This window comes from Eptesicus fuscus, chromosome 10, assembly GCF_027574615.1.
Source record: "Eptesicus fuscus isolate TK198812 chromosome 10, DD_ASM_mEF_20220401, whole genome shotgun sequence".
NCBI classification, from domain to species: domain Eukaryota; kingdom Metazoa; phylum Chordata; class Mammalia; order Chiroptera; family Vespertilionidae; genus Eptesicus; species Eptesicus fuscus.
The window spans coordinates 58,704,056-58,730,949 of NC_072482.1; the positions used below are offsets into that span (position 1 = coordinate 58,704,056).

The 26,894-nt window shown below is 41.9% G+C and overlaps 1 protein-coding gene across 1 annotated transcript in view; it reads left to right on the forward strand.

Moving 5' to 3' along the window:
* Positions 1 to 26,894, forward strand: part of LOC103298500 (beta/gamma crystallin domain-containing protein 1-like) — a 50,003-nt gene that overhangs the window by 19,555 nt on the left and 3,554 nt on the right. Inside the window, exons 7-19 of the mRNA XM_054721724.1 lie at positions 5,628 to 5,754; positions 8,629 to 8,664; positions 9,597 to 9,754; positions 10,736 to 10,862; positions 10,957 to 11,102; positions 14,890 to 15,016; positions 15,217 to 15,249; positions 16,535 to 16,647; positions 18,173 to 18,302; positions 20,855 to 20,994; positions 22,246 to 22,369; positions 22,771 to 22,929; positions 24,804 to 24,966. Coding sequence (XP_054577699.1) covers positions 5,628 to 5,754; positions 8,629 to 8,664; positions 9,597 to 9,754; positions 10,736 to 10,862; positions 10,957 to 11,102; positions 14,890 to 15,016; positions 15,217 to 15,249; positions 16,535 to 16,647; positions 18,173 to 18,302; positions 20,855 to 20,994; positions 22,246 to 22,369; positions 22,771 to 22,929; positions 24,804 to 24,966 — 1,583 coding nt within the window. The remainder of the gene's footprint in view (positions 1 to 5,627; positions 5,755 to 8,628; positions 8,665 to 9,596; positions 9,755 to 10,735; positions 10,863 to 10,956; positions 11,103 to 14,889; positions 15,017 to 15,216; positions 15,250 to 16,534; positions 16,648 to 18,172; positions 18,303 to 20,854; positions 20,995 to 22,245; positions 22,370 to 22,770; positions 22,930 to 24,803; positions 24,967 to 26,894) is intronic.

The window sequence follows — 26,894 nt, forward strand, 5'->3', positions numbered from 1 at the left end:
TTTGTTCCTTTTGTTAATGTTTGAAAGAGCCTCTCCTGAACTAACCCAGTGTTATTGTTTGTTCTATACATCAGTAATGGCCCAGCAATCAAATATCAATAAAGATTGGAGAAGACTTGGAGGAGCGGGCTAGGAGGGGCAGTGCAGGAGGTCAGTGTTGGAGATGTGAGGTTGGATGTGCCAGCTGTTCATTGAGGGTGGAGGCCAGGCAGGAGGCGGGGTACCTGAGGCTGGAGCCCTGGAGGGAGGCTGGAGATGTAAATTTAGAGTCATCAGCGTGAAGGCATGCACACTTTGCGCTGAGGTTGAGACCTCAGAGGGAGTGAGTGTGAAGAACAGAGAAGCCATCAAGAAGCCTTGGCCGCTTCTATATTTAGTGATTGGGAGGAGAAGGAGGAATCTAAACAAAAGAAAAAAAAAGATAAAAAGTCTTCATCTCCTGGTGTCTTTAATTTTTTCACATCAATGAGACCTAAAGTAAGAAAGTCGAGAATATCACTTTCCTTAGAGAGGAATGAAATAGGCATCTGCCATAACATATTAACCTTATGTCGGGAGGTTTGCTGACTCAGGCTTGGGCTATGGGGAAGCCTAATGAGCTGCACTTTAGAATAAGTTGACTTGTCTCGTGGGTGGTAGTTAGAGCCTGTCACAGCTTTCAGGGTGCGATGGGCTTGCGTGGCGCGGACAGCTCTTCTCTGGCTGTTCATTTCTGTTGCCTCCAGGAGAATAGAAAGCTGTCTTGGGTGTCAGTTCAAAGTTTGGGCACATTGAACTTGATTGGTCAGCAGTGGGACCAGGTCATTAGCGTTTTACAGATCTGCAAGGCCAGTCCTGAGGGGCTCGGAGAATTCGCTGGTAATAGGTAGCTGAGCTCATTTTGCTTCTGTTGGTGCTCCAGTCCCCTGAACTGGTATAGGAAAGATCTTTGCTGTGTGAGGGACTTTTACAAATTTCTGTAGGAGACTTATTCCAGGCCTGTTTATTCTGGATACACATACACAAAACAAGGGTATTACTTGTCATATTTTTATTTGGGAGAATGAGTGATCTCTAGATACATTTTCCTTTCCTATTCTGTTGAGTGTAATCTGTTTTTAAACCTTCGTTTTAGTAGCTCACTAATGCCAGCAGCCATCACCCCAGAGGTGAGGGTAGACTTCAGAGGAAGCATAAAGACCATTTGTTCTAACACCATTGTTTAGCTAAGGAAGACAGGCTCCGTCACTTACTCAGTGTTACGGGAATGCAGGTGTTCTGAAATCAAGGGACATTTTTAATAGCCAAATATTTTTGGTCAGTTTTATCATGAAATAATTGATCATATAGAAGAATGTATGTATGTATGTGAATTATGAAGCCTAGTAATAAAACAATCCTTTGTGTGCCCACCACCCAGCGTAGGCCCTCCCTCACCATTACTGAAACTGTGCAGCACCCTGCACAGCCTACCCTGCCCCATCCTCCTGGCCCCTCTCCACACACATAAGGTCTCTGGAATTTTTTTTCTTATACCCTTGTTTTTTAGCATAGCCCTATAGTCTCTATCCCTACAATATTTTAGTTGTGCTTGCTTTTGAGCTTCATTAAAATGTTATCAAAGTTCCCCGTGGCTTGTTCCTTTCTCTCTACATTGTTTCTAAGATTATCCATGTCAATGAGTATATCTGTATTTTATTTTTTTTTATCTATACTAATAAAAGGGTAATATGCTAATTAGACTGGACATCTTCCAGAAATCTTCCAGATGTCCTTTTAGACAAAGCCACGGTGGCGGGGGCCAAGGCAGAGGTGGTTAGGGGTGATCAGGCAGGCAGGCAGGTGAGTGGTTAGGAGCCAGTGGTGCTGGATTGTGAGAGGGATGTCCGACTGCCGGTTTAGGTCCGATCCCTGTGGGATCGGACCTAAACCCGGATTGGAGAGGGTGCAGGCTGGGCTGAGTGACCTTTCCCCCCCCCCACCGTGTACAAATTTCGTGCACTGGGTCTCTAGTTACTATATAATAGTCACTGTACTTCACCCTGCATCTCTTTACAAGGACATTCTCCTGCCTAACTATCAGGATCACATCTAAGAAAATTAGCAACACATCCATGATAATGTCTAATCTATAGCTTATAACCAAATTTTTCCAATTGTCTCAGAAATGTCTTTTATGGATTTTTTAAAAATAATCAAGATCCAATCAAAGTTCATCTAAATATACTTGGTTGTCTGTCTCTTTAAGTCCCCTTTAATCTCTTAAGTACCTCCATCTTTGTTTCCCATGCCACTGGCTTTTCTTTTGTTTTGTTAATTCTCACCTGAGCATATTTTTTCCATTTATTTTTAGAAAGAGTGGGAGGGATGGGGAGAGAGAAACACCTTGATTGGTTGCCTCCTACATGCTTCATGACCTACCAGGCCAGGGATTGATCCTACAACCCAGGCATGTGCCCTTGATCAGGAATCGAACCCATGACCTTTCGGTGTGAGGGTTGGTGCTCTAACCACTTAGCAACGCCAGCCAGGGCTTCCCTGCCACTGACTTTTGAAGCATTTAGGTTAGTTCTCTTAGAGACTATACTGCATTCTAGATTGATCTATATTTCCTCGTGATACCAATTAACTTGTTCTTCTGTTGCCTGAATTTTCTGTATATCAGGGGTTAGGTCTAGAGGTATGATCACATCCAGGTTGAACGTTTAGGAAAAGTATCGCCACGTACTTGTGTTGAGCACAAAGGTGGCACGTGCTAACTAGCTTGCCATTAACCATGCCAAGCTGAATTACTTGGTAAAAATGGTGCCTCCCTCACCTCTCCATTGTAAAGGCACATTTTCCCCTTTGAGAGTCATAGCTCACCCTCTTTTGAATAACCTGAAAGTGGGCACATTCGCATGTAATCTTTTGAATATCCATTTGGTTTCTGTAAATAGCCAACACTCATGTGTAGCCATGTGTGGAGAATAAGACTTGGCATCCAGCTGGAAATACTGTTTTTTATTTAAGTGCAAGTGAACAAGAAAAGACCAGTTTTTTAATGTGATGTGAAGGGTATTTCCAAAAGAGTAATGACACAAGTTTATTTAAAAATAACGGAGTAGACGGGCATTGTTGTTACTTCAACAATATTTGTATGCATATATTTGTTAGTTGTTGTGTTTTTTTTTTTAAAGAAGCCTGTACTTTACAGTTGCACCTTTTACTCCTAATTTAGGCAAAAGCTCATTACCTAAGTACACGGGACAATAAAAGAAACCGAGCTAACTGCCTGAAGATAGTTTCCCCCTCTCCTGACGGCCTCATGAGTAATGTAACTTGTTGGCATAGAATTTACGAAAAATGAATCACTATCTTGTTGGAATAGAATTAAGGAAAAGTGAATCACACTCTGTAAATGAGATTTCAGATTCCAAAGTCCATCAGCATCCAGAAATGTCTGCCCGAGTTCCCCAGGCCCCTAGGACTCACTCACCGGGAAGCCGCTCAGAGCAGCAGCCTTTTCAGGGTGTCAGTTTGTGTTCAGAGTTTAACCAATCCCCCTTCACCCCAGATGGCTTGCTTCTATAAATGTCAGGTGACTAAGTCGCATGTTTCCAGGAAAGTGAAGTGGTTAGCATCAGATGAGTAAATCCCCTCAGAACTCAGACTGTGAAAGGACAGACTTAAAGAACTGGGTCAGCATCATTTCAAAGTCTCCGAGTTACTTGTTGGAGCCCTTCATTGTGTTTATGAACAATTTAGCCCGTTCACTTGGGAGGAGTCAGACTCAGAGGCCCTTGGCTTGTTAGCCTAACAGCACAATTTATGGTGAACTGCCATTGTTCACTTAGGGCATGAAGTGTGTGAGAGCACTGAGTTCTAAAAACATGTAATGCAACGGTCAAACGTTAAGGAGGGTTAAAGGACCTCACTCTCCTAGCTTCTGTTTTCTGTGGTGGAGGGGCATGGCAGTGGTGTTTAAAAGATAAACCTCTCTTTTTCCTTAAATTTTTAATTGATGTATATATAACATTTGTACCAAAAGGTGCATGACAAATCATCAGTGTATAAGCTGAGGGAATTTTCCAAGTGTAACCAGATCAGGAAATAGAACAAAACTAGTATCTCAGGAGCCCTTCTACACACCGACGCCTCGTAGTCCTTTGCTCTCGCTGTAACGATTATCCTGGCTTCTAACACTAGATTCGTTTTGATCCCCACATACACACCACACACAGCCTCTCCGTGAGTGTGTGTGTGTGTGTGTGTGTGTGCGCGCGCGCGTGTTGGCTAGTCTTCAGTAGGATTTTGATTGTAAATCTCTGTATAATTAGTGAGTCTAAAGAAGTTACTGATTTATCCAGGGGAATTTTTAACAATAACTATCACCAAAAAAAAAAAAAAAAGTGCCCTTGGGCCAAAATTGGGGACATGAGAAAAGCAAAGGGAGAACCAGATGCATGTGCTGGTAAGAGACTTCACGGGCAGCCACCCCCTTTTTGGTGTGGTTTTCTGGGAACATGGTGGAGTGCCCCCCCTGGGATGCTGGCAAGGCTGACAAAGAGCTGGAGAGAAGTGATCACCAAGAATTCCATATTTGTTTATGAAAAGGGCATATAGCACCTGTCTTATATAGAACTCACTTCTCCAGCTGCCTCACCTTCCCAGAACCCTCCAGGGGACCAGGAAGTTGGTAAGACTTTGCACCGTCTTTAGGGACAGTCCTACCAGGCATGAGTTTCTGGTTTCCTGGTTTCTAGCCCATTAGGGGAGGGTGAGGTGGCTGGTTCCCTGACGAAGGAGAAGTGACAGCTGACAAGCCTAATAAAAGGGTGTGGTATTGAAAAGCCATAAAAATCCAAGAACTCAGAAAGCTCCGCCTCCCCCCCCGCCCCCCTGCAGGCCAGCACTGTGCATTGTCATGCTCCTAGTGGGGATCCTGAGTCATTGTGGAGAGTCAGTTACACCCACGCCTTGGACTGAAAAAACTGCCATAAGAAAATGATTAGGAACCTGGGTCTGGGTCAGTGGGGATCAGCCCTGCGCTTGGTATTTGCAGCTGTGTGGCCCTGGGCAATGTCCTTCACCTCCTCTGTAAAATGGGGACAGTAGGGCTCCTTCCTCATAGCATTGTTGAGGATTAGATGAAGGTCTGGGTGGCATTCCTTACGAGCTCGAGGTGGATGTTAGCTGTTATTAGTCTTGGACGCTGTGACTGACCAGTAAGTGGAACATGCCATTATTTGGTTACAAATGAGATGTTGCCTTTTAAGACACAGCTTGAGGGTTCCTAGTCAGGGCCTCCCTCTGTAAATACACGCCAAGCAACAAGAGAACTGCAGCCAACTCTTGAGGAACATGGTCTGACCACGTTGCTTAGGGATCAAATGTACTTTTAACACTTGGAAGTAATAGAAATGGTTACACTTTAAATCAATTCATAATATAAATTAAATGGACAAAACCAGCCAAGGAAACAAGCAAAGATTCTTAAGAAGAGGCATGTATAACTGTTTATTCCTCAAGTCTAATGTTGCTCTGAGCATCACCGTACATCATGCAGATGCACCCACGTCTGCTTTGGTCCTTTGCTCGTCAGGGGGCTCTGTGTACTGAAATAGATGACGCATTGTCTGTTTCTTTCTTTCCTCGGCGCTCCTTAGATGGCTGATTTATGAAGAACCAGGATTTCTGGGTGTCCCATTTGTCCTGGAGCCTGGGGAATACCCTGACTTGTCCTTCTGGAATACAGAAGTGGCCTACATTGGATCCATGCGGCCTCTGAAAATGGTGAGAGTGAAATGTAACTGTGCTTGGAGTGGGTGGTTCTTTGCCAGCCTGACACCATTAATTCACAGGATGTGACTTTGAAGCAGTGAAGCAGACTAACAAAATAGAAATAACAGAAAGGATTGTTGTAGGTGGCGGGAATGGCACCAGTTGTCTGACCGGTGGGTCACATCAAAATTGGGTTCAGCAACCTCGGTACTTGAGGAGGGTGAGGCGCTGGTTCCCAAATTGTAAGAGAACATTTATTTGGTCGTCGCAGAGGTAGAAGAAGTAATTCCTAGAAGAAATGGGCTCAGGAAACAAGTTATGGAGGTGAAGGAAGGACCCTTGGAGCTTGGGCGTGAGGAAGCTGATGGCGCTGTGCCTGGGAGGGCGTGGGAGGGAGGGAAAGTGGAAAGGGACGGGAAGGCACAGGTGTGCTCCTGAAGAAGCGTGCACTAGGGCCTCCATCCCAAGAGTTTGGAGGGTGAAGATTTTAGGGAAGGTCCTAGGGAAAGATCTTAATGGAATATTCCGTAGCCTTCCAGGTGTATCCATTCAGGGCTGTGGTCTCCGCTGATTGATTGGCCTGCACCAGAGCAGGGCGTCATTTTTCAATGCAGCTGGTCCTGACGTCAGCCGCGGCTGGTTTTGTTGTTTATCTGGGCCTGGAGCTGAAATACAACTGAGACATAGATGCTATCTCTAGGGAGGAAAGGTCAGGGGGTTAAAACCTCATGCTAGGGGAGGAAAGGTCACCCTGGGGGTGAGGTCCCACCCTGCCATTGATTGTCCTTTGCTAGGCACCCCGGGCTTTCCACCCTGGTGACCTTCTGTGCTGGCCCATGGTCCCTGCTCTGCTCCTGTCTGTCTAACTGCCTGCAGCAGGATCACTTGCTAGATGCTTTAGGTGAAAAAATGTGGAGCCGCCCTGGTCCTCTGCCCTCAGGCACTCTCAGCCCCGCCGAGCCCCCGGTGTGTGCACGGGGCTTCGGCACAGGGCAGGCTTAGGAAGTAAAGAAAATGGACACAATTGAACCTTTCTGGAAAAACAGGAGGCAGGACAGATAAACGCCAACTTGTTGGTGATGTGACCGGGAAGGGGATACTTGGAGGATAAGTCGAGCTGCGTCCTAGATGGCTGCTTTTAGATGGGGATGTCAGAGAAGGCCCGCAGGAGCTGGGGCGGGGCTGGGCGAGCTAGAGCGATAGGAGGCGGGGCTGGGCGGCAGCTTTGGGGGCACTGGTGCTGGATGTCTAAATGAATGTTGTCTTCCCAAGTATGTGCCATAGAGAGGGCCTGTGCTTGCTCTGCCTCCCCCACCCGCCCCCCGTGTTGTGCCCTGTTGTCTGGTTCCTGTGCTGGACTCTTGTCCCGGGCTGAGCAGTGCGTGCCACGGTGTGGTGGGTACTCCCTGAACCTGCCGGGCACCAGGGGGGCTCTCCTTACAGACGTGGTTTTGAAATTCCACTTTGCGGTTGTCTTCCGAGTCGGTTTGAAATGAATGAGAACTTCAGGAAGACAACTTTTTTATCTTAATCTCACCCCTCCTGCCAGAGCTTGTGGTTATAAACCTTGTGTGTTTGCTGGTTTTATTGTAAATGATTTGGGGCTTTTTTTCTAAAACTAAATCCACTCTCAAAGAACAGACTTTTGTTAGTTGTGTGAATGTATCAGAGAATTGCCCCTAATTTACAAGGCAGTTTTTACTGGTATTTTATAAAACTGTGAAGTTGATGGCATTCGAATTGGATTACTTTTGAAAAGGGTGCTTGGTTGTATAAGCTGTATTTTGTTGACAAAATCAAGCACATTCCTTTATAATTACAGGTCATTTGGTACATTTGAGCATCATAGGCTGTGCTTTTTATTTATTTAAAGCTATTAAATATGTATTGGTGAAAAATATCCTGACTTTCCCACTGCTGATTTTAACTTTACCCTGTTTAATATTCCTGTATAATCCCTCTTCTATGGTTTATTTTTAGTGAATTTTAAAGAATTTAACAAGTTTTTAATTATGAAAGTATAACAACCTCACAGGCCCTAACAGTTTAATTATTTCAAGAGTCCTCCAGATCATATTGTGAGCTTGTATGAACTTCAACAGTTTTGTAAGCCAGGGATTGCAAAATCAAATGCCTCTGGGAGCAGGGCAGCAAATAGACAGGAGTGAGGCTGGCTGGGAGTGGACGGAGGGAGGGTGGAGAGAGGCAGACCGGAGCCTGAGTCCCAGCTAGAGGATGAGCACAGCCTAGGGTTAGTAATTTCGGGAGGTGAAGTTTGCTGCCTGTGAGAATTTGGGTCCAGAGATGTCAAATCTTAGGACTGTTTCTTAAGAGAAGTGAGAAATACGCATTGTTAAAAAAATTGATTTCAGAGAGAGAAAGGGAGAGAGAGAAACATCAGTGATGATAGAGAATCACTGATCGGCTGCCTCCTGCACACCCGTGCCCCCCGCCTCCCCCCCCCCCCCCCCCCCCCCGCCCCTGGGGATCGAGCCTGCAACCTGGGCACATGCCCTGATAGGGAATAGAACCTCCTGGTTCATAGGTAGATGATGCTCAACCACTGAACCACACTGGCTGGGCTGCATTTTTTTTTAAAGAAATTTACTGAGTTAAGAAAACAACTACAAGTTACTGAGTCAGAAAACACAGCTGGCATGTAGATGCAGCTTACAGGCCAGTCTGTGAGCCTCTGCCCCAGACCAGCTTCCTCATGTCTTCATCTGAGTTCTTGGGAATTTTAGAGCTGTCTCAACATAAGTTTAAACAAACTGGAATGTTCCCTCACTGCGAGGTTTGATGGTGTAAACTGACATGTGTAATATAAAGAGATAATGTATCACTGAAAAGCCATTTTCCTCACTCACTGTGTTATTTTCTTTTCAGGGTGGTCGTAAAGTTGAATTCCCTGTAGATCCAAAGGTAAAACTGCATATATTTTAAATTTTATTTCCACTTTGTCTCTATGAAGAGAACACTTGTGTGATTTTACAGTTCAACCTGCATGAAACATAATTGCAGCCCAAGGAAGTTATCCCAACTTCCACGTGCCATCCTTCAGGCGGGGAGGTGCTGCTGATGGCTCTAGCTGTCGCTAACAGCACGTGCCTCCATGGCTCAAAGGTTCATTGTCGTATCACACTTATATTTTGTAGTTGTATTTACTAATTGTAGGGCCTGTGACTGCTTGCCAGTAAGTTAGGTAAAAGCTTTCAAGACAAGTTCTCCCAACTCCAAAGGGCTCTTCCTGCTTCCCACACCTATGACATAGTTTGATCTCTAGTTTGTTTCCTTTTTGTAATATTTATTGATTTTCAGAGGGAGAGAGAGGAAGGGAGAGAGCGAAACATTGATCAACTGCCTCCTGTACACACACACACACACACACACACACACACACACACACACACACACCTCCCATCAGGGATCCAGCCCACAAGCCAGGCATGTGCCCTGACCAGGAATCAAACTGGCAACCTTTCGGTGCACAGGACAACACCCAACCAACTGAGCCACACCGGCCAGGGCTAGTTTGTTTCATTTTAAAAACAACTTAGAACCTTCTGGTTCTTTAGTTTGCCCTAAGCGAAATTCTGAATATCAGCTGTAGACATTGACACAAGACCCAATTATTTATAAGCTGTCTTTGAACCTTAGCTTTGGGCTATACCCCGACTGGAAAAAAATTCTGATTTTTAAAATTGTAAGATACTGTTATTTAATTAATTTTTTAAAATAGGAGACATTTTAATTTGTGTTCCAGGACTTCGTGTTGTTAAATGACTGATTTAACATTGAGCTGTTGAGATCGTTAACGTCTTACAAGTGACTGGTGTACCTCATTTCTGTCACAGGTAGTTATTTATGAAAAGCCTTTCTTTGAGGGAAAACGGATGGAACTGGAAGCAGAAATGTATAATTTTATCATGGAAGGCGGCGAAGCAGAAGAAACCGATGGAGAGGCCAGTTTGCCGTTGACGTCGGTGGGGTCCATGAAAGTTCTCAGGGGCATGTAAGTAGAGAGGCACGACCGTGAGGATTTCCTTTTCCTCTTTAATCAAGTAATAAACACGCACGCCCTCGCCCCCAAAAACATTCCAGGTGGTATGGTAGAGAGAATTTCAAACGTGTTCTCCTCAGCCAGTTGTGACCTGGATTGGATAGCAGCAGTTTGAGGGGCTGTTTGGGGTCAGTCTGCTGAGCAAGGCTGGTATATTGGCCCATCCAGATTGACCAGATCTGCAATCTTGTTTATTAATGTCATGTTCCAAACTATGGAACTGTTGATTTGCTTTTCATTTTTTATGATCATATTTTGTACTTTCTAGATCTTATATATTTCCTTTGGAAGTACACTGCATGTGGTCTTGTAAATAGCCCAAAACATAATATTTTAATTGCTATTTGAAGCAAGTTTATCCAGTTTTATTTGCTGATGTCTTTTTGAGTCAGTTCTTGTTAAACACACACACACACACACACACACACACACACACACACACCTACCTCCTCCTTTACAGAACATTGATGTATGTTTCTTAGATTGTTTTCTTAGGACCATTCTGTTAGTCGCTTAAATTTTAGAGAAGAATTCCCATAATCATGACTGAGCCCATCTGGAGCTTTATTTATTTAATTTTTTTTGTTAATCCTCGTGCAAGGATTTTTTCCATTTGTTTTTAGAGGATGGAAGGGAGAGGGAGGGACACAGAGAGAGAAACATCCATATGAGAGAAACACATTGATTGGTTGCCTCCTGGACCCGCCCCGACCAGGGCCAGGGATCGAACCTGCAAACCAGATACGTGCCCTTGACCAGAATCAACCCAGGACCTTCAGTCCATGGGCTGATGCTCTAAACACAGAGCCAAACCGGCTAGGGCCATTTGTAGCTTTAAAATTATTTGTATTTGTCAATGAAACTGATATATACAATGGAAACATTTTAACACTCCTAAGAATTTCTACTTCATTTTTTTTTTTTCTCTTGCAGTTGGGTTGCTTATGAAAAGTCTGGATTTACAGGTCATCAGTACTTGCTTGAAGAAGGAGAATACAAGGACTGGAAAGATTGGGGAGGTTACGATGGAGAACTTCAGTCTTTACGACCTATATTAGGTGTAAGTCAAAGAAAAGTTAATGGCTAATACTTGGTGTTTTAGGATAATACACCAAATGGCTAACCTTTGAATTTTGATTTCTTTTTCTCAATAGGATTTTTCAAATGCTCACATGATAATGTACAGTGAAAAAAACTTTGGATCCAAAGGTTCCAGTATTGATGTATTGGGAATTGTTGCTAATTTAATGGAGACCGGATATGGAGTGAAGACACAGTCTATTAATGTACTGAGTGGAGTGTAAGTGAAATAGCCTAACCTGGATTTTAAACATGGGTTTCACCTTGGTTTGTGTTAAATTTATACCTTCTCTGACACAGAGAATTAAAGTAAATATTAAATCAGTCCTTTAATACCTACTGCCACTATATTTTCATAATTGCTTTTTAAAATCTTTCTCATTTCATTTTTTCACGTGTAATAGAATATTGGAGTAGGCTTTGGAGTTTATGATAGAAATCCACAGATCCTCTTCCCTTGTCATTCTGCATGGAGAAATCTCATGAATTTCTTATGATGGGAATCAAATAATAACAGTGATTTAACATGAGAGACCTGAGGTTGGGACAGAGTCCCATTCCATTTTCCTGTGGTCCCACACCTACCCCATTGTATTTCTCCACTATTATTTTGACATAAAACTAATTGTTTCAATGTCCCTGGAGTTAGCAATTGAATGCTTTAATAATGCCAAACTAAGTTTTTATTGAAAGATGATTAGTCAAGACACTTTGGGATGCAAGTGACTGCAAGCCAACCTGGGTTGGTGTAAGTGATGGGAATGGAACTCGCCGGCCTACATAACTGAAAGGTCCTGCTGAAGGTTTGCTTCGGTCATGGCTGGAGGCAGGGGCTCAGACACCCTCATCAGGTCTCTCTCTGTCTCTCTTGGAATCTTCTCTGTTGGCTTTGCCTTAGGCAGGCCCGTCCCTCTGTGGCCCATGGCAGCACCCTCTAGCTTTTGTTCTTCTGTCATCTCACTACCTCCAGTGAAAAGAGCTTCTCTTTCCCACAAAAGTTCCAGGTGTGACTTTGCTTCTGTGGGCTTGAGTCCCGTGAACCTGCCTCAGTCTGTCACTGGAGCCAGGGAGATGGCTGTGGCTGTGCTAAGTGCCCATCGTTGGAGCTGAGATGTAGTTTCAGTCCCCTAGGAACCACTTATATATGATTGGTGTGAGCAGTTCCCGAACATCAGAAAGAATGGGCACAGATACTGGATGGGGACAGGGGGAGGAAGGTGTCTGTTAAAAGGAAGTCTGCCATTATTCTTATGGACCAGGCTGATGTCAGTTATAATTCGTTATGAGTGAGAGTATTCTGAAATGGTTATATGACATCATTTGACACTGGTTCTGCTGAAAGTGCTTGCTGTCCCGTTTTTTATGTCAGGAGCAGTAAAAGGCCATTTGAATCATTCTAACCTCAACTCCATCGCACTTCATGGGGCCTTCCGCAGAGCCCTGGCTGAGCTGTGTCTCAGTGTGGTGTGCTGTCCCTGTGAGTCATGTTCTTGTGTAGGCTGTTGCTTGTGGCTCTATCTCGGCAGAATGGCACCAGGGGCTTCTGTTCTTAACAGGAAATACGTTCTCCTGGGTCCTGTTGTGGAGCCCCAACATTTTAGAATCTGCCGTAGATAAAAGGGATGGGATGGCAGACGTCACCTGAAACACTGCGGTGGCAATATTTAAAGACTGCCTTTGAAGTTAAGTATTTAGAAGGGAAAGACAGTGGCCAGGTCCAGGTGGCAGTTGTACATTTAGATACTCAGCAGGTGTATTGGTTCAGTTAGTCAGAGCCCAGTCATGCAGCCTGGAAGCGGAAGCCCGGCCAGGCTGGGCAGAATTCCCCTGGGGCATTTGTGTCGATTCTGCCGTTGGCGCAGATAAGAATTTCTGTACCTCTGCCAGTCTTTTTTTTTTTTTTTTTTTAACCCAGCCCTTGTTTATTTGAAATCACTTTTCTTTATGAAATGTTGCTTTCATGTGTTTCTATTTTTAGTCATTTCTAGTAGCATTTCCTGGCGTAGGCTCTTGTTCTGGGTGTAGCAGTTGAGGTTTGGTATTGAAGGGAGGCATGCGTACCCACACCACTTCCTTTCAAATTGTGTGGCTGTGGGAAGGGCCAGCTGCTTCCTCATATTTCATTGGTCGTTTGACAAATATTTATTGAGGTCTATTATGTGCACAGCATTATATTATGTCCTCAAAGAAGTTACAGTATTTATATAAAACATAATTATTGCTACAAAAGACATGGGGATTAAGTGCTTTGAGCATCCACACCAGAGGAATTAATTTCCAGTTTGAACTCAGGGACGACTTTAGAGGCCCTAGCACTGGAGTTGGGGCTCGTGGGGCGGGAAGGTGGAGCTGTGCCAAGATCTGAGGATAGAAGACGAACCTACTCACATTTAATGGTTTCAAAGAAAAGTTGTCCTAATGACTTTCTTCTTATTGGTAAATAAGCATTTTAGTTTGGTTCTTTATTTCCTAGTATGGAACTCAGAGTCAGAAAAGAACTTTTTTGAGAGTCTTGCTCTTTAAGTTGGGCCCTTTACATAGCACATTCGGAATCTGTTTTAAGTACGAAGTGTGTGGCCTGAAAGGAAACTTTATAGGGTATGTGGCAGTTCGGGTCAGGAAGCGGAGAGAACTGGTGAGCCTCAGGAGACTCAATCATGGGTTCGATCATGCCTGGCCACTAGGTGATGGTGTCACCTTGGACAAGTCACTTCCCATTCAGAACAAACACCAACAAATAATTCCATGAGATGCTTGTTATTCATCTGTTAGCTTTGGAGGGCAAGGATTTTGTCTTTCATGTTTGCAAACCTCGTGCCAATCTAGTTCCTGGCATATGGTAAGAGGCTAATGTTTGTTGAATGAATAAGTGAATTCACTTTTAATAAATGAATTAGATGTGAAAGCATTCTGGAAAGTTCTTAGTATGCATACAGGCATGTAGGTATTAATCCTTTAAGCTGTGAGAGGATCAAGAGGGCAATGAATTAAATGAGGGGCATATATTTGAATGTAACAGAATTGAGAAACTTTCTTCCTCTCAAAGGCTTTTATCTTTGGGTAGGAAATAGCAGCCAAGAAGTGGTTTTGTTGATTTCCCTCTCTGAGTGTAGATGACTTAAAAGATAAAGGAAAACATTCCAAAGGCGTTTGTCTTTAATATTTCTGAGCATTTGATCAATTTTGCTTATTACATAGTTGTGTCATGCTGGAAATCTGGTTTAAAACAAAATTTTTGTTACTTAGTTGGCTTTTTGTGTTTATTTCTTCTGTCAACTTTCCCCCAGTGTGGTTTGTAGTGTAGAGACATAGCTTCCTGTAATACCAGTGGGCTTACAGTTGTTTGTATGAAAAATAATACAATCTATAATAATAAAAGCATAATATGCTAATTAGACTGGACATCCTTCCAGATGACCTTCTGGATGAAGCCAGGGCTGTGAGGGAAGCCTGGGTCCCGGGTGCCTACGGGCGGCCAGGGGAAGTAAGGCCTACTCTTGCACGAATTTCGTGCATCGGGCCTCTAGTAATTAATAAATAATAGTACAAGAATAAACTCTGTTTCATATACTGACACCTGTAGACCTATTTTCCCCCCACCCAGTATACTTCTGGAAAGAAAATTTAATGTTGAGAACAAAAAGAAGTCATATTTGCCTACTAAAAGAACTTTGGCAGCCACTTCTTGCAAGTCTTGTTTCCTTAGGATAAAATTAGAAATATAGACATATCCTCATTGGCACTTTCTCAAGGCAGAGGCTTGGATAAGTTTGAGAACACCCAAAAGGGTCACACAAAGATACTCATTCACTTGCCACTTTGATTTCTAATCCAGACAAATCTATTTGCTCTTAAAAGATTAATGGAGAATCAGGAAAATTATTAAGGTTGCTGATTGGTGAAACAAATGAAAGTTTCTGTATGACACAGTTACTCAGAGGTGTGTGATAGTTTTATTATATATGTAAACTATGAACTAGGACTAACCAGTGTTTTTGTCTCTTTAGATGGGTAGCCTATGAAAATCCCGACTTCACAGGAGAACAGTATATACTGGATAAAGGCTTTTATACCAGTTTTGAGGACTGGGGAGGAAAAAATTGTAAGATCTCTTCTGTTCAACCCATATGTCTGGTAAGAAGTTATATTTTTGTATGAGAACACTCAACTGAAATTTGCATTTCCTTAATATGTGCTTCTGGTTCATGTATACTTAACACAATAGAAGCAATGCCAATATTATTTTTAACAGTAATTGCTAATCTGGAATAAAAATGCATTTTAAGATGTCTGTTCTACTTATTTCCTTCTCTCTTCCCTTTAAAACACTTTAGGATTCTTTCAGTGGGCCAAGGAGACGAAATCAGGTAACTTAAAAAAGTATTCTATCTTTGTAATTCGGGGCCATCCATTGAAAAGTTGAACACAAACTTGAACAAAAAGATAGATACAGAGAGAGTAAAGCATCAAACAGTCTGTCAAATTACAGGGGGAAGGTTAGGGAGAGGTGGGGGAGATAAGAGATCAATCAAAGGACTTGTATGCATGCATATAAGCATAACCAATGGATGCAATACTCTGGGGGGTGAGGGCATATATGGGAGTGGGGTGGGGGGTGGCAATGGTAAGATATGTACACATATAATACCTTAATAAAAAAATTGGAAAAAATAAAAAAATAAAATAAAATTAGGAAACCCAAAAAGTAAAAAAAAAAAGAAAAGAAAAGTTGAACATACATGTAAAACTTCAGACATTTGGAACATTTTGTTAGTTTTAACAATTTTTGTGCCTGAAAGTATAACTATTTTTAAATTAGATTTAATTTTTAATGCTTGATAGCATTGACGCATATCTATATACTTATAAAATGGTCTCCTTATGTAATGTTAAATTTCATTTATTTTTTAATTTATCTTTATTGTTGAAAGTATGACAGATGTCCCCTTTTTTCCCCCATTGACCCCCTCCACCCTACCTCAGCCCCCCTAAATTTTTATATAATTATATTGAATAAGCGTTTACATGAATATACTAAAATATTTCAAACAATACATATAGTTATTGTGATAAACAGTACGAGTTTTCATATTTGCTGTGTCTGCATTAGACAAACATTTATATGGTCTCTTTAATATGGTCTCTCACTGAAGCCATTACACTTGTTATTTGGGCTTTTTAATGGAAGTGTTCAGACAGCCTTAATTACAGAGGCACAAACACCACTGTAGCCTCCTTTACTGGCATACACAAGATTCTAATAAGTCAGCAAGTATTTTCCATTGAGAGGGAGGAAAACTATAGTGTTTCCAAAATACAGTTTCTTGTTAATGTTAGAACTGATGAACAATTACTTTTAGCCACAATAAAGCTTTAAAATGCCTCCCGGCTTGTAAGGACAGGGTGCGCTATAGAAAGCTGCCTCTATTGTTGGATTGTCCTTTGATGTCTCTGATTTAAACAGTCGTGAGTGGTACAGCCAAAGTATTTCTAATGATATTAATGCAGAAGTAGAAAATTAAAGGATTTATAAAATTCATGTCAGTTTACTGTAACAAGCTAACAGGTCGTGGTTGGGTCATCATTTCAAAGGCTGATTGAGTTAATGTGTCTGCAAAATGATTTTATGTATTTCCATTTACTTTTTCCAAGATTCACTTGTTTTCGGAACCACAGTTTCAAGGTCACAGTCGATGCTTTGAAGAAACAACAAGTCAAATTGATGATTCATTTTCTACCAAGTCTTGCAGAGTTTTAGGAGGCAGGTAAGCAAAACAGTGGACTGGCAGAGCCTCATCACCGGGGAATATAGAATTCACAAGCCAGCAGTATTTAGTGACACCTTTAGATGCTTGGTACGAGATGAAACCGCCCAATAGTACAAGACCCTGGAAGTACTAAAGTATACTTTGCAGCACATGAGTGCTGGACACAGAGGACCTGGAGATCAGTGTGGGTTGGGGAAGTTAAAGATCACCATTTCATGGGGTTTGGACCAGGTCCTCTACTTTCTAGGCCTATCCCATCATCCATAAAGGGACTCTGAATAATCTCTAAGGCACTTCCCAAGGTAGGTATTTTCAGGTGGATAGGAGTAGGGTAGGCATTCTGTATGATAGGCGAGTGCATGGCTGCAGTGGAGTTGGTGTGTATGCTGACCAGGGAGCACACACCCTCTCTAGCTGGGAGGGCTTTGCATTGGGGAGGAGAACCAAGTCTGGAGGGTAGGATTAGGCCGGGAAGGTGCCCCCTGAGCATATGAGTTTAGATAAATGCCATGGGAAACACGATGGGAAAGGCAATGAGCTCCAAGTGCCATGCTGAAAACAGTGGTTCGAAAGCTTTAGAGCGGGGAGAGCTCAAGGTCAGGGCAACCTGTGCAGGGTGATGAGGAATTCTAATGATAATAGTAATAGTGCCTTTACTTACATAGTTCTTTATGTTCTAAACAGCACTGTCATAAGAGTGGAAAGAGCACAGACTTTGCATTCAAATGCAGATTTACAGTAAAACTTCACTTTCAATCAGCACATCCCTCGATCTGTCCTGGTTGCTCTTTATCACCTACCTACTTCTTTTATTACCTTCAGACATACAGTTTTTTTGTTCCTTTATCACCTTTCTCAGCTCACTGGAATGTAAACTTCAAGACAGCAAGGACTTTGTTTTGGCCTCTGTTCTATCCCCAGCAATGGAAAAGTATCTGACACACAATTAGTCCTTGATAAGCATTTGTTGGATTAAAAAACAAAACAAAAACCCCACTCTTCTAGACAAGGTGGTATATCACCATTTTATCAATAATGCTGAGGCCCAGAGAGGCTAAGTGACTTGTGTAAGTCACAATGGTATTTTGACTCCTGGCCCAGTGCTGAGGTGTGGGAAATGAGGAAAAAGGAATGTGAGAGAAATTTTGGGAGGAAATCAGCAGATCCAGGCAACTGACTAGCTGTGAAGGTTGAAGGATTATTGAGAGGACTCCAGGGCTTGACAACACCTCACTGGCTGGGAGAATGTGGCATCCATGAGAGGAGAAAGGAATGCTGGCAGGTGGGGAAGAAAAACATGAATTATTTCATGGAGAGAGAGATTTTATTTCCCAAATGCAAAGCTAACAACTGACTTATAAATATTTGTCACAAGATTGAATGCAGAAAATATGTCTAGATATTTTTGAAGAACACTGTTAGCCACAAGCATTATTTATTTTATAGCTGGCTACCTCTAAAATCAGATTTCTTGAATAAGAATAATCCAATTAGGGGTGTGTGTGTGGTTTTTCCTATATAGCTGGGTTGCGTATGATGGAGAAAATTTCTCTGGTAACCAGTATGTGCTGGAAGAAGGCCACTACCCGTGTCTCTCTGCAATGGGATGCCTGCCTGGAGCAAGTGTGAAGTCTCTTCGTTTTATAGATGTTGTAAGTATGTCCGTGGGAATATCTCGTTACGGAGATGTATGGTTCACATAGCTGATGGCCAGAGCAGAAACCAGCAGTTGGACCTACTCCAGGCATAAAGTTGGAGACAGAAAAAACAGTTGCAGTAGAACTTTCTATCCTGTAACTTTTTAATCTCTTTTTAGATGTTTAACATATAAATTGTTTTTGTTTGCTGTTTTCTTAGACTTCAGGTGAAGTATTGACTCAGTCATGGCACACAACCATCGTAAGTTAGTTCAAGGCCCCTCTCCTGTTTTTTCCCATTTTATACCTGATCCCTATCGCTTTTACAGACACCCATGGAATGTGTGAGAGATACAATGTGGATATTCTTATAAAACATATGTTTTCAGAAAATCTGTATATAGGCTTCTTAATGTTTCTATTGATTTTAGAGAGAGGAAGGGAGAGGAAGAGAGCAGAAAAGAGAAACATCAATGAGAGAAATATTGATTGGCTGCCTCCTGCACACCCCCTGTGGGCATGTGCCCTGACCAGTAATTGAACCGGCTACCTCTAGGTGCATGGGACCATGCTCAACCAACTGAGCCACACCAGCCAGGGCTATATACAGGCTTTTGATTTATATACAGTATTACGCTATAGTTCTCACTGCATTATAAACATAACAATACTTACATTAAAAATTTTAAAGAGCTGTCCATTATGCTGTATGTACATCTCATTTATTGATTCTAACTGATGCAAGTATCCCATCACAGTGTTTTACTTAATTCTCATCTGTGCCTCCCCATGGACCTGTGGGGCTCTCTTGGGCATGTATATTAAAGAGTGCATTTGCTGGGATTGTGTGCATGAATATGCAGCTTCACTAAGTCCAGTTCTACCACTTCAGACTCTTGCTGGCAGTGTGTGTGGGTTTGTTTTCCACATTGTTTGCCATTACTGAGTATTCTGACTTTCTAACTTTGGAAGGAATTGGGTAGGAAGTCTTCTCTCATTGTTAATTTGCATTTTACTATTAGAAAAGTTGGTATCATATACTTAATCATTTGGGTTTTCTGTTCAGTGAATTGCCTATTAGGTCCTTTGCTCAGCTTTTTATTTTATAGTTTCCTATATATCTTGTTGTTATTGATTTGCAAAAATTCCTTATAGTTTTAAAATTTATTGCTGTCTTTGAGATTTGCAATCGAATGACTCCTCCCGATTTATCATGTGTGTCCTAATCCAGATTATAGTGCCCCCTTTGAACAGAAATCTTTCATTTTAATGTAGTTAAAGCAATATTCAATGGGAAACTGCAAGATAACGTTCAGATGTTAGTCTGAGTGTGTAGTTTTGGAAATATTTTAGTTTTTGGTAGCTGATCTCTCATAAGAAGCTTTAAACATAGGTAGTTGATTTTAGGCAGGAGTTGGTTTTATCTCATCCTTTCCTGCCTGTTCAAATAACTAAAGCGTTGACCTTTCTCGAGATGTGAAAATAGTAGCAATGGAACATGGGATGATGTGGTACCATTCATTAGCTCACAGATGCCATACAAACCACCTCTGAACATTAATGTGCTATTTACTGGTCAACAGAATCTACGTGTCAGGGCACATTCACATAAATGAAGCAAGTCCCACATCCTTGCCACAAAACTTGAAGCAGGTAGGGAATTTCTGATGATCATTTATGATTTTAGGATTATCATCATTAGAGCTTAGTCTAGGGCAGTGGTTCTCAACCTTTCTAATGCCGCTACCCTTTAATACAGTTCCTCATGTTGTGGTGACCCCCAACCATAAAATTATTTTCGTTGCTACTTCATAACTGTAATTTTGCTACTGTTAATGAATAATAATGTAAATATCTGTGTTTTCCGATGGTCTTGGGCTCTTCAGCAGCTGTTCTCAACCTGTGGGTCGCGACCCACAGGTTGAGAACTGCTAGCAGGGTCGCCTAACACCATCGGAACCACTGGTCTAGGGTCATAAGGGTCTATAATTTGAAAATGAGTTTGAACATAGAGCTTCCATCCGGTAGTTTTCCCTCCTACTAACAATATTCCTACAGGAAAGTTTGGGAGCATGCGTGCACACAATCGTTGTCTGTTGACAATTAAAACAACAAAAAAAGACAGTTGAAAATGCATACAAGGAGGTTCCTGACTAGCAATTCCACTAGACCCCAAAGACTGCAGTAGGCCTCTGACCCTCGCCATTTACATCCATAGCTTTCCAGTCCTAGCCCCTCCTTATCCTAATACAAAATGGCAGGATTGAAAATAAATTCATTAGCTGTGTTGATATTCCATACTCATATTCCCATTCCTTTGTGCCTGGGATATCCCCCACCCTTTATAGCACTATTTACATTTACCTGCCTTTCTATGCAGTAGGAAAACTTCCTGTCCCCACTTCCTTCCTCTCTTTAGCTCTGGAGTGTATAAACACCCCAACTTCCTGGGAAAGGGAGCTTATGACAGGCCAAGATCTCGTGATCTGTCCCTTGTAACAAGATGATTTTCAAATAAGTTCAAGTTACTATTAAAGATGAGTAACATTATTTTTGTTCCTAAACAGGAATTTTCTGAGCCAACAATTATTCTTTTCGAAAGAGAAGACTTCAAAGGAAAAAAGATTGAGCTTAATGCAGAAGCAGTCAATCTCCGATCCCTGGGATTCAACACGCAGATACGCTCAGTTCAGGTGATCGGTGGCATGTGAGTTACCTACTTGTTCATTCAGTAAGAGATGATTTTAAAGATTAAGTTTGATCATATTTCTTTTTCTCCTACATTACCCTAAACAAAGTGACATAAACCCCCCTATTTTCTGTAAGGGTTAATGATTATGCACCTTCATAGTGGATTTTTCACACTGGGAAGAGCCATGTGTGAAGACTCTCCCATCAATTCCTCCAGGCTTTTAGTTTACTTCAGGTAAGGACTTGGTCTTCAACACCTCAAAGTTTCTAGGGGAATACTTTGCAAAACAGTGCTCTAAGTTTACTGAGCACTTTTTAGCAAGTACGAGAGAGCTCATTTTTCTTTTCCCTTTAAAAGACCAAGTCCTTTGATTTTGGAGTAAGGGCTGGGGTTTTCCTTTAACTAGGAGTGACTAGCAGATGCTGTGCATGCTTAAAGGTCAATATGGGAAGATTTTTCTCAACTTTGAATAATTGTGAAATTAAGTAAGATGTAAAAATGAGTAAGAACTATCAATGTAATAAATGTTTTTAAGAAAGTATTTTTGTTTCACAAAAATAGGTATAGTCTACTTGTATGCATCAAGTGTTGGAGGGGACTATAGCTGTTTAAAAAACAATTCTTTGGGTGCTTTAGAGTTCCAGGATTAAAAGTCGAGGACACTCTTCCTTGGTAACACATGGGCCCGAGGAAGGCTGCTGGGTCCCTCACATGCCATGGCGTGCAGGAGTCCACATGTCTTCAGGTGTGGGCACCAGCATCCCCAGGAAACCAGAGTATCTTTAGCAGTTTTCTGGACTGAGGAAGATTCCTCTCATTTTAAACAAAAATTTGAGTTATGCACTTTTAGTTAAGTAACCCTTTAGTATTTACCATAGGCCACACAAGAAGAACTTTACAAATATTAACTATTTAAATAAAAGATCCATAATTACAACTGGAAATGTTTTATAAAAAATTCACAGGAATACTGGGCTGTCCCACCAAGACTATAATCTCTATTTCATTGCTCAGGTGGAGGAAAAGACTTACCCATTTCTCTTTAAGAATGGTTCTTTTTAGCATAAATATGTACCAAGAATGTGCTATTTCTTGAGAAAAGGGTGCTTGAAGTGTTTTAGAAAATAAGGTAGTCCCCGCCCCCTCTTCCGCCAATGCATATTTTAAGTATAAAGCTCAGTCTAAAAATTGAAATGTCCTAAAATATAATTGGGGCTCATTGTCAAATGGATATTGCCACTTACTTGTGGTTATGTATTTTTCCAGATGGGTTACTTATGAATATGGCAATTACAGGGGTCGGCAATTCCTCCTGTCACCAGCGGAAGTACCTAATTGGTATGAATTCAGTGGCTGTCGCCAAATAGGTTCTCTACGGCCTTTTAATCAGGTATTTTCTTCTCCAAGTGTGAATAGACTCTTCTGATTTTTTTTTTTGTAAATGTAATTTAACATTTTAGTTTCAGTTTGAAATTTGCCACTCCCATGAACTTCTGAATTTGGGCTGTTTCTGACTGCTTTCAGAAATGCTCTCATGCCTGACAGCAAATCGTGGTGTGTCCCAAACTCCCAGTGCTGGGTCTCCACAGGCAGGCTCCCTGCCCCAGGCACTTCTTTGACATTTCACCAAAATCTTCTCAGGGAGAAAATCCTAAGGCCTCTGGGGCTCTTGGGTATAGAAATTGTCCCTAATCCAACCTCACCTTGGATTCGGCCCCTGCTGTTGATGCTTGTTCAGAACTTCTAATAGTACAACTTACTTCTGATCATTGCTGGGGTTTTGTCTTCTAGAAACGTATTTATTTCAGACTTCGAAACAAGGCAACAGGGTTATTCATGTCAACCAACGGGAACTTAGAGGACCTGAAGCTTCTCAGAATACAGGTCACGGAGGACGTCGGTGCTGACGATCAGATCTGGATTTATCAAGAAGGATTAATCAAATGCAGGGTGAGCTTTAGGATAAGACAAAGGTCTGTGATGGCATCGTTCAAGTTAATGCTATTTCATGATTTCCTGGACCACCTTCAGAAATAAATTAGGTTTTCCATGAAAATATTTCTTAGCTCTTATAGAACCAGTCTATGAACATAAAATGGGAGTAAATCTAACTGTGATCCAAGATAGAGTACTGATATCTATACTTGATTTTTATATAGTAACATTCGTGCACTGGGGGAAGTCCCTCAGCCTGGCCTGCGTCCTCTCACAGTCCAGGACCCCTTGGGGGATGTCCCCCCCTCTCCTGCCAGGCGGACATCCCCCGAGGGGTCCTTAGCGCTGCCACGTAGATGGGAGAGGTTCCCACTGCCGCCGCTGTGCTCACCAGCCATAAGCCCAGCTTCTGGCTGAGTGGCGCTCCCCCTGTGGGAGTGCGCTGACCACCAGGGGGCAGCTCCTGCATTGAGTGTCTGCCCCCTGGTGGTCAGTGTGCATCATAGTGACCGGTCGTTCTGCCGTTCAGTTGATTTGCATATTAGGGTTTTATTATATAGGATAGAAAATTATATAGGAATTTCTATTAGGTATAGAAACTAACTGTAAGCCCCAGCATTATCAACAAGTTACTCTTGGTCTGCTTCCTTTTTGGAGGATCTCAGACTAGAATTAAGGGTGAAGAAGTACCAGCTTGTGTACCATTTCCACATTGGCACACCTTGAAAATGGAAAATGCCCCACCTCCCTCCTATGACTCCTCCATAACACACGATTACAGGCTGCAATGAGTAAGAGTTTATAAGAGGAGCTCATGCTTCTGTTGCAGATATTCTTTGTAACTTCCTGATTTTATGGGCTTGGCTGTTTGCTCTCGATTTTTTTCTAACTGTGGTGCCCCATGAGTCAGCAGAAGGCACACAGCCTGTGAAAGGCGTGTTAATTAGGTCTGTGGGGCCTGAGGGACAGGCATCCTTCCAGTAAGCATAAGGGCTGTTTAGACTTGCACAGAAGGAATAGCAAGAGCTGTAATAGAGAAGCACAAAAAGCTAATTTCTGTCTTTGAATTATTTTAAACGATTCAAGAAAATGGAGCCTTTCATCAGTTATTTCTAACAGATATTTTAGTGATGTTATTTAATGACTTTGAATTGAGTAGGTCATTGAGAAGTAAAGTAGCCTAGATCATCACAGTCCTTTTATCTCATGTACAACAGTACTTTCCAGTTCTCTCCATGAGCATTTTCGTCAGCGATGTGTGTTAATGTAATGTGAACATGTGTCTACCATACACTGTTTATATATTGAGAGTAGATTCACTTCAGAGAAGGACCCATAAAATTCCTACATGAAAATACCCTTTATTGTATTGGTATTTTCTTCTCTTTTTATGGTTGGATAGCATGCCTTTTTAGAAAAATTTGACATTTCTCATGAAGAAAAGACAAGAGAAATAAATGGGATTTCAAGGTTTAAAATGACAAAATGCCCTTTTAGCCACATTAGTGCTACAATAGCCTTCAAAATTAGAGGTGCAGCCACATTCTAGAAGGGTCTGGCTGCGCATAGGTGGTTCTGTGGGGGTAGGTTTGGTGGCATGACCAGCCTTGGAGGACAGTCATTTCTGGGAGGGAAAACCATCATGAGGGGCAGCTTTGATGTTCTCAGGCTTCTCTCACTAGTAAGATAGTCTCCCAAAGGGGAGAAGTCCCTTAAAATGGAGAAGAACAGAGAATCCTCTGTCACTCGTGTCACCTGAACTAAAGGGAATAAGGGTGAATGAAGCCAGGATCTAGGGTGGCTTTAAAAATCAGCTTAAACAGGGAACTGATCACAGTGACACTTGAACGTGTGTTCCTCTCTAAGACCCGTATCTCTGTCCCAAGCAGATAGCAGAAGACTGCTGCCTGACGATTGTGGGGAGCCTCGTCACTTCCGGCTCCAAGCTGGGCCTGGCCCTGGACCAGAGCGCAGAGAGTCAGTTCTGGAGCATGAAGTCTGACGGTAGGATCTACAGCAAGCTGAAGCCAAATTTAGTTTTAGATATCAAAGGTAAGGCTCGTTCCCTTTATCGTCTTGGTTGTGCCTTTTTTTAGTTAACTAAAAATCTATTCTTTTCTTTTGAAAATGGTGAGCACTAGTATAAATAGTAAGAGATCTTTCACTATGTCAGCCACTTTGCATTATCATGTGATCTTCACAGCAACCTATGTTATCACCTCCTTCCCATCCCACTTTACAGCCCCCAAAATGGAGGCTTAGAGGGGTTAATCCATTTGGCAGTAAGTGTTGAGGTAGAATCTGGACATGGGCTGTCTTCAAGCCTTTTATTTTAACAGTGTGAGACTGAAATCACAAGTTAAAAGGCTGTGGTCTCAGTAGAGTTGATGATTCTCATGTCTATACATGTAATCTTTCATTGAAAAGATCTAAGATCTAAAAGGAATGAACACAGCCAAGAGGATTTCAACTGAACATTTGTTCAACGAAAATCCAGAGCAAATTGATGGTGCTTGAGAACAAATATATTTAGGACAGTGTTTCCCAAACCTTATCTGCATCAGAATCATCTAGAGGACTTATTAAAACACAGATGGCTAGGTCCTACCCTCACAGTTTGATACAGTAGGTCTGGGGTGGGGCACGAAAATCTGCATTTCTAACAAGTTCTCCTTACTGGTGGAACCACTAATAATTTAAAAACATAAAACAAACCAAAACTGACTTCTAACATAGATATGGGAATTCAATGACTTTTTGTTACTACTGACAAGCAAATGAAGAAGTCTGTTTTATTCATGTCCAGTGGGGTAATTTTGCTTTAAATTATTAATGGAGACTTTCTATTTCCTACCAGGAAAGCCAACATGATTATGTTTATAAATTTAGTGAAATGGTTATAATGTAGCCTTACTATATCACATCATTTTAAAAATTTGCTAGGAAGTGGCTCAGTTTTACTTTAATCAGGGCTCTCAGCCAAGCTGTCATTAAAAATTGATATAGGGATAAAGGAGCAGCTGCAACTTAGTTTTAAAATAGTTTTTCTGGATGATGGAGAAGCAGCATTTTCATCAGGGACTTGGGGGACTGTGAGGAGCAGAGGTGGGCGTCACCTGTGTGTGGCCTCCAGATGGGTGAGAGGCCAGCCCACCTAATAACAGGATTAGAATTCACAAGGAACCTGAGAAGCTGGAAGGGTGCTCAGGGGCAAAGGCAGAGTATCCTTAGGAAGCACAAGCTAAGCAATATATAACAGGCTGGATGGGAGCTGAACATCACATTAAGTGCAAGATACGAAAGCAGATGTAACATTCAGAGAATGAATGGTAATATAAATACACCTCCTTCACATTACATTGGATACAAAATTTGTCATTTGTGGACATTCTACAAATGGTCAACTGGATGTTCTAACTGGTTAAGAATCACAGAACCAGACCCTCGATTCTTATTTTCATCAACCTGTTCAACTGGAACTTCTCTGTCTATACAAGATAGTTTTAAAACCTCCAAAGAAGCCAAGGAAAAGCGACTAAGTTGGAAACGCGGATTTTTTTTGTTCACATGGATTCATGTTTCTTACAAATGTGATCAGCTTCTTGGAGCATTTCTTCTTTTGTTCTTTCAACCTGTATTTACTGGGTACTCACCAGGTGGAAGGCTCAAAGTGGGAAAAAGGATGCTATCTTGGCATCAGAGAGCTTACCTTCTAGAAGTGCTAGGCATACAGGACTTTTCCCCACTTGCTACATTAACAGCTGACCCAGGAGTGAGGACACCTGGCTTCTAGTTTTACTCTAACAAGAACTATGGGACTCTAGGAGGTTCCTCCTTAGGACTTTAAGTTCAGGAGTCCCTTCCTAAAATGCATTGAAATTAACCAAGTGCCTCTTGAGTAGGGATACTGTCTGTATGCTTGTGAATGCTCAGTCTGTCTAGTATGGTAGCTGCATTAGTCACTTGAGGGCTTGTTAAGT